The sequence below is a fragment of the Pavona decussata genome, unplaced genomic scaffold (assembly GCF_977016875.1).
Source record: "Pavona decussata unplaced genomic scaffold, jaPavDecu1.1 SCAFFOLD_92, whole genome shotgun sequence".
Lineage (NCBI taxonomy): Eukaryota > Metazoa > Cnidaria > Anthozoa > Scleractinia > Agariciidae > Pavona > Pavona decussata.
This window is the reverse complement of record NW_028145509.1, coordinates 2,225,001-2,232,835: the sequence shown is the minus strand read 5'-3', so window position 1 is coordinate 2,232,835 and position 7,835 is coordinate 2,225,001. Positions and strand designations below refer to the sequence as shown.

The following is a 7,835-nucleotide window of genomic DNA, read 5'->3' as shown; positions in this document are numbered from 1 at the left end:
TTTTTGCGCTTCCCATTGTATTAGCATATTAGCACAGTAGACACGTCCAGGTAGGACGAGGTAGGTTACCCTCAGAATTATGTAGAAAAGGGAAAGAATTATATATCTGAATCCTATTTATAGGTGAGTCAGAGAGGGTAAAATTATAACAGATGAACGATTTTTTTATTCCTTAATTAACTTAAAGACTCCCCCCCCCCCCCCCCCCCCTTCCTCGCCAAAAATAAATATATAAATAAATAAATAAATAAATAAATAAATAAATAAAATGAATGAATGAATGAATGAATCAATCAATCAATAAATAAATAAATAAATGAATGAATGAATGAATGAATGAATGAATGAATGAATGAATGAATGAACAAATGAATGAATAACTAAATAAATAAAAAAATAAATAAATAAATAAAAAAAGAACTAGAAAAGAAAAACTGTGATTGTTTTTTAATTGTTTGACTTTGTACATGGGGTGTACCGTTTTACTTGATATTAACAAAATGCTGTTTTTGAGAAGCACTAGTCCTTCTCCTACCATTATTATTTTAAATTTGTATTTCCTTATTTATTTTTAAGTGAAGCGATACTCAATGATCTCGTAAAATAACCAAATAAATCAATCAATTCAATTTAATTTGTTTACCAATGTTAAAATATATGATAGAGATCGTCTAAAACTAAATGGGCGTGCCGTACACTTCCACTCTAAGGCAGTTCCACGAACGCTGCGTCACGGGATGAAAGCGAATGTATCTTGCAGACACAGGGACTGGCAAACTGTGGTTGTCAACTGTGTTTCTGCCACCGTGCCTGACAAAATACTTTCAAAAGAAAACAAGAAAGAGAAAGGATGTGTGTTTGTTAATTGCAAATGACAGTCATATGAAAAACTTTTCTTTCTTTCTTTCTTTCTTTCTTTCTTTCTTTCTTTCTTTCTTTCTTTCTTTCCCTGTTTATTTCAAATTTCACATGTTGAATTTGTAATGCACCTGTCATATAGGCCATAAAATAATTTGCGAACATATTAAAATCTTAAAAACAACAACAACCGAGCGTTAAATCGGGGGCGGGACGTTTCAACTAAGACGAAAAAATCATATAGGCTTATTAATGTCGGGAGCTTCGTGCCGGAATTGTGAACTTCTCTCTATCAGTGCCAAAACGTTTGCTGGAAAACAGGCAAAAACGTAACATTTTCCTGTGGTAGATTTGTTTTCGTCATATTCAGGCAACTCGGATTTAACGAATATGAAATCAAGACTTTCTACTTATATTGGACGTATACAAGAAATTTATGTGCACGTTTATTCGGTGCTCAACTCGAAAATATCAGTGATTATTAAGATGAAATCAATATCTTTTTTGCGAGACCCCTAGTTTGTATTCAACATGTCAAGATAGGCTTAACTTTTTTTTTTTTTTTTTTTTACCTTTTTTGAATCTGTAGTGTGACAATGGAGCACAGAATGGATATTTTACGCAAAGGGGGAAAATATCTTGACTTTGAGCGGAACTTGTAATTCAAAACATGCGCATTTTGTCTTAAAATAGGTAACGGAGCAATGGAGACCTGGACGTTTGGACTGGGCAATATTTTCTCTCCACCCCTTTCGAAAGGCAGTCTAATTTTGCATAAAGAAGGGACTGTACTGGTTCATTGTGGATCCATAATTAGGATGCATAAATACATTTACCATTTATAATTACTCCAACGTTATCGATTTGTACTTGCTCCTCGAAGAGTTCCGTAAATCAGGGAATGTTGTTAACAAGCCTATTCAAAAACTATCTTTAGCTTAGGTATAAGGGTAACGTCTCACCATTATCGCAGGATTTGAGCCTCTATAATATGTCCAGCCTCCTCCATCGGACGAGAAGGCCAGTTTGAACTTTTTCACATACTCATCGTAAAGACTGTGATCACGGCCCTGGGTAGCAACTCCACATATTTTAAATGTCCTCCCCAGATCAACTTTAAGCCAATCCTGATTCCCGCTACTGCTTTGTGCACACCAGCCTGTCCTGGGTACGTTCAGTCGACCATTATAGGGGTTTAAGCCATAGGAGTTCGTAGATGACGTCATCTGATTGTTATCGATTATGTTTCTGTCAGCAACACCAACAGCATTACTGAAGCAAACGGCAGCCAACGCTGTAGAAATAAAGGTTTTCCGCTCTCAATTTGGCAATTTTGATATATTAAGATTCGAGCTAGGCTACAAGGCTTGGGAGAATAAAACTTTGTACTTTGTACTAGCGTATATGACATTAAATTGCTTCACGAAAAAACTTTATTGAAAGGTTAGATAGTGTTAAAAAGCCTATAAATATTTAGTCTTCAAGAGGGCTTTCTCTTTAAGGGAAAGTGACAATTATCCAGTCTTTACTTATTCCTAATTTTTTTAAATATTTTGTCACTTCTCCCTGTACCCAAGAGAATCATCCAAGAGTTAAACCGATTGTTATTTAAATTTCTATGGAAAAGAACTGATAAAGTAACAAGACTGCCGACGATAAATGAATATGGAAACGGTTGATTAAAAATGATTGACGTTGAAAGTATGATTAAATCTTTACGGCTAGCCTGGTTGAAAAGAATCTTTGGAAAGAATGATAGTGCTTGGAAAAGCTATGTACGCGTTTCATTGCAGTGTTTCAGAGGTCTCTATTTATTTTACTATAATTAAGACATTAAGGATCATTCTATTCCTTCTTTGTTGTATTCGAATTTCTTCAGTGGTGGTCCGAATTTCGAGATGGTTTTGATTCTGGAAAAGAGTGGCAATTTTTATTGTGGAACAACAAAGAGATACGTATTAATAACAGGCCCATCTTTTATGAAAAAGTTTTTTGAAAACGGTATTATTTATGTTAATGATCTTTTATTCGATAAAGATACCACAAATTCGTTTAAGATTGTTTCAAGCAAAATCAGCGAGACTATTTTTTTTTTTATTTGGGCAGGACTTCGTCACTCCGTGCCATCACATCTAAAAACAGACATCTGTGTTCCTTCGGAAATTTCCCTATGTTTGACGATTGAAAATATAGACTTTGATGTATTACATTAAGAAATCCAAGGATTATAATGCATGAATCAACAGTAGAAAAGCCCAGTTTCCAAAAAGTTCTCAACATCTGAGACAATCTTTTAATTTATCACATGATCACTTGAAAAAGATCTTTCGGCTGCTTCATAAAGTGTCGTTTGAACCTTATATTGTAATAGCATAAGTATGTTATTGTTAGTAAGTAATGTAACTATTGTTAATATTGTTTGTATTGTATTAGTGTAGTACTGTATCTTGATAAGTATTGTAAGCATTGTCTTCTAAAAAAATTGTTACAAAAAAATTGTACTAAAGCGAAATACGACAAAATATAATACTATTACATTCACGTTTGAGAAGCCGTATAAAAAACTCATGCTTCGTATACCGGCTCAAAATTCATCTGTATCTCGCTTAACGAATCCCTGATGAAACACTCGCACTTCTTTTACATTATTTTTTTTATCTTTTACATAAACCATCACTTGCATGAATGGTAAGAACACCTAAAGTAGTAGTAATTGTAGCGGTGCAGTTTAAGTCCGTTTACACACCCTGCAATTTCAGTTTCGTCGATGAAACCGAAATTAAACGCTCAGTCGTGGAGCTGTACTTTAAAATTAGCTAGACCTTTATCCCTTAAAAAATAATTTTACCGAATAGCTCAGCAATTTTCACATCTGCAATTTCATTTTAGCAGGTGCAACTGAAATGAAAAGAAGCTGCAGCATTAAATTAGACCCACCTTTTAAAATAAAAGAATCCTATTAGCTCGGCGCCTACTTACATGTACAACTTATTCCATTACCGGTGAAACCCCTTTTACAGACACACTGGAAACTGCCCTCAGTGTCGGTGCAAGCTGCATCAGAGTGACAGTTGTGAGTGTTTGCAACACACTCGTCTACATCTATGACATGCAACAAAATCAAATGGCAAGAAGTTAAAGTATTTACGTTTTGAGCATCTTTTGAAGGGGTCCTCGCAACATACGCAGTATACTGTACTTTACAATCTGTCCATAAATTACACGACGTTGATAAATGTAAATTGGCAGGCTAGTATCAATCAGTACACTGTATAATCAACGAGGCGTTGGAAACGGAGGAAGAATTAGAAAACATCTTACTGCTTGACTATACTCGCAATTTCAATTTTAGAACAGTGTGAGTTTATTTCTTAATATTTATAATTTACCACTTTCTCTTATTTGAACTCTGTTATCATCAATAAATTACTTTAAAATTAAATTGTGTACTTAATTTCCTGGGCTTTGAGTTGACGCGAGGCTGCAGCTTACTTTCTTTTGATGCAAACCTCCGTGCTTTTCATACGTATTAAATAAAACTAGTAAGCATAACAAAACATTATTTACATTCTTGCGAGTAAAAGTCGGTTTGATATAGTTTCAGTACTCATGATGTGCCAAGATGAGATGAGAAAGCCTTTGCATGGACCTATTTGAACAAATTATTTCAACTGTTTTGAAACAGGACTCTTAGGAATCTTTTTATCACAGTGCACATCTATGCGACACTCGGTGGCTAAGCAAGTCCTTTTTATATCTCCGTCCACCTTACTAACACGGATAAAACGTGTAGTAGAGATTAATTCACCAGATCAGAACCCAATTTGCTTTGAACGTCAAATTTAGAATTTAGGCAGCTGAGAAGGGTATATCAGGGAAAAATAGTGCCAATATCCCATCCCTATACTACAATAAGATGCTCAATTGAAGGCATTATACTTCAGCATCATACCGTTGCAGTTGCTGATACCGTCCCCAGTGAAACCACTTTGACATGTGCAGCGAAATGAACCATCGTTGTTATGACAGTCTGCTTTCTGGTGGCAGTTGTTGGATGCGCTATTTGGACATTCATTGACGTCTGCGAAAAATACATGATACTTAACCTTTTTTTCTGCTACTCACATATAATGTAGCTTTCTGGGTTAAAAACTATTGTACTGTCTAGCATTACGTTTTATATTACGTACACAATTTACTTTTAGGTAAAACGGAAAAATAATTTTCTCTTCCATCGTAAGCAGTGCCCAACTCGAAAGCAGCATGCTCCTTTGGACACTGCTCACACTAAACCAAACAAATTTATCTCAATTCTTTTAATCCTCCTTTGTAATATAAATGTTTATTTTTTTTATTTTATTTTATTTTTTTTTAATGTATTGTATTGAGTCTCGTTGTACATGTGAAGATAAAATAAAATTGAATTGAATTGATAATTTAAGAGAGTGGGGGAGGGGGTATGCCTTATACATGTCTCTTCCAAATGGTTGTAGAATTTATTCTTCCGTATAATTTAAGAAAAATTCACCACTTATGAACTTAATATGAATGCGTTATACTTCATTATCATACCGTCGCAGTTGCTGATGCCATCCCCAGTGAAACCACTAGGACACGTGCAGCGGAATGAACCATCATTGTTCTGACAGTCTGCTTTCTGGTGGCAGTTGTTAGATGCGCTACTTGAACATTCATTGATGTCTATCCAAAAGAAATGATTGTTAAACCTTTGTAGCTTTCTGGATTAAAAATTATATATTGTACAGTCTAACATCGCGTTTAGTATTAATTAGGCATTAACCTTTATGTAAAACGGGTGGGAATTAGGCGGAGGGTTGGGGGTGGGTGGGGGCGTACTTATTTAATGTGTCTCTTGCAAATAGTTGTAGAATTTATTCATTGGTATAATACAAAAATTATTCAACACATATGAACACATGAACTTAAAATAAACGCTTTATTTATACTTTCATTATCATACCGTCGCAGTTGATGATACCGTCCCCAGTGAAACCACTTGGGCATGTGCAGCGAAATGAACCATTAGTATTATGACAGTCTGCTTTCTGGTGGCAGTTGTTGGTTGCGCTACTTGAACATTCGTTGATATCTGCGCAAAAGCAATGTCTCTTAAGGCGTTGTATTCCTCACATATGCTATAAATTTCCGAATTAAAACTTTATTTACTTACTCGTTATAGTTTAAGATCAACTGGATGAGAATTAAGGCGGGGGTATTTATTAAGTGTATCTCATACTCATGGTTGTATAATACATCCCTTGGCGTAATTTTAGAATCATTTACCGCTTATGAACATGTGAACTAATGAACACATTATACTCAATTAACATACCGTTGCAGTTGCTGATACCGTCCCCAGTGAAACCACTTTGACATGCGCAGCGAAATGAACCATTAGTATTATGACAGTCTGCTTTCTGGTTGCAGTTGTTAGTTGCGATACTTGAACATTCATTGATATCTACACAAAAGCGGTAATTTTTAACCCTTCTACCCATCACTTATACTGCAGCTTTCTGAATAAAAAACCATGGTACAGTCTAACGTCACGTTAAGTATTTATACTTACACATTTAGTTTTAGGTCAACTGGTTGAGAATTAAGGCGGTTGAGAATTAAGGTGGAATGAAAAGTTAAGACCGTTTCAACTGTACGGAATCTGGCTCCTTAATTAAACACTTGATTGAGGAAAAAACGGAAAAGAAAAAAAAAAAAAAAAAAAAAAAAAAACAATAACTTGCTCGTCCATGGAACCATCTCATTCTTTCTTCACAAACCTTTCCCTCCCTATTGAACATCTTATAACACTACTCGGTACGAGGTAGGTTATTAACCATTTCCAAATATATGCAAAGATCTATAATAATGACTTTAACAAACCGTTGCAGTTGCAGATACCGTCCCCACTGTAACCACTCTGACACGTGCAGTGAAATGAACCATTAGTATTATGACAGTCTGCTTTCTGATGACAGTTGTTGGATGCGCTACTTGAACATTCATTGATATCTGTGCAGTAGGTTTATGTGTTAACCATTGACAAAAACAGATGCGCAAACGTGTTATCATCCTCATCCCTTATTCATTTAGCCCTGATTTATCAACTAGCTGTTTTTTTTTTTTTTTATTTTATACCAAGAAAAGTGTCGACAGACCAAAGAAACCTTATACACAACACACCCTAGTATGATAGGAACAACTTAAGGACTAAAAAGAAAAATCAAAAATCAAAAAGCCCACTCTTTCAATCGGTGTCTTGAACTTTCTTCGCTGTATAATAACCTTTCTATTAACTAAATAATATTCGAGACGTCAGCATTTTATGGACACTGCAACGGGCTTAAAGCTTGTACAAAATTAAAAATTGCTGCTTTTAAAATGCGGCAAATTGAAATTGAAGACAATATTTAGTCAACTTGAGACATATCTGAATGTTTTTTAAGATTTGTTTATACCACGAATAAAGCAAACGAAAACAAAGTGCCGCACCTACGTTGTTGCATTACTCACTTAGCTGTTTATCTCTACTTATATTTTAGTATATAATAGTGGTTTATCAAAATCAGATACTGGCACTCGGAGGTGAATTACGATGTGTTTGCAAATCATAGAGAACAATTTACAGTTTCTGATTTAAAAACTACTGGCGAGGGACTGGGATCAAAACTCTTTGAAAACAACTTACAATTAAGTCTAACTAACGGATAAAATCCTAAAACGTTACCTTTACACGTCCTCCCGTCTCCTGTGAAACCGGGATTACATGAGCAGTGGAATGATCCAATCACATTTTTGCAATTGGCATTAGGTGAGCAGTCGTGAGTTTGTGCTGTGCATTCGTCAACCTCTACAAAGTGGAACGAAATAACACAAAGAAAGAAGGGTGTGTTTTGAGTGACAATGCTTTCTTTCTTTCTAGTCATTCAGTTTGACATACCGAAACATATTTTAAACAT

General features: G+C 35.1%; 1 protein-coding gene across 1 annotated transcript; it reads right to left on the bottom strand.

Moving 5' to 3' along the window:
• Positions 1–677: 677 nt before the first annotated feature.
• On the bottom strand, positions 678–5,632 carry LOC146473837 (adipocyte enhancer-binding protein 1-like). Its single transcript, XM_085117676.1, has 6 exons — positions 5,623–5,632; positions 5,431–5,559; positions 4,811–4,939; positions 3,838–3,960; positions 1,821–2,152; positions 678–821 (listed from the first exon to the last, which is right to left on the bottom strand). The coding sequence occupies exons 1-6, from the start codon at positions 5,630–5,632 to the stop codon at positions 678–680; spliced, it is 867 nt and encodes a 288-aa protein (XP_084973802.1).
• Between the last annotated feature and the right edge of the window lie 2,203 nt (positions 5,633–7,835).

Excerpts from the sequence above, each read along its gene's own strand:
- LOC146473837 (XM_085117676.1), bottom strand. Across the intron at positions 3,961-4,810 it reads CGGTATCAGCAACTGCAACG|ATGTAGACGAGTGTGTTGCA; the intron begins GTATGATGCTGA and ends TGCATGTCATAG. Across the intron at positions 2,153-3,837 it reads TAATGGAATAAGTTGTACAT|CGTTGGCTGCCGTTTGCTTC; the intron begins GTAAGTAGGCGC and ends TTATTTCTACAG.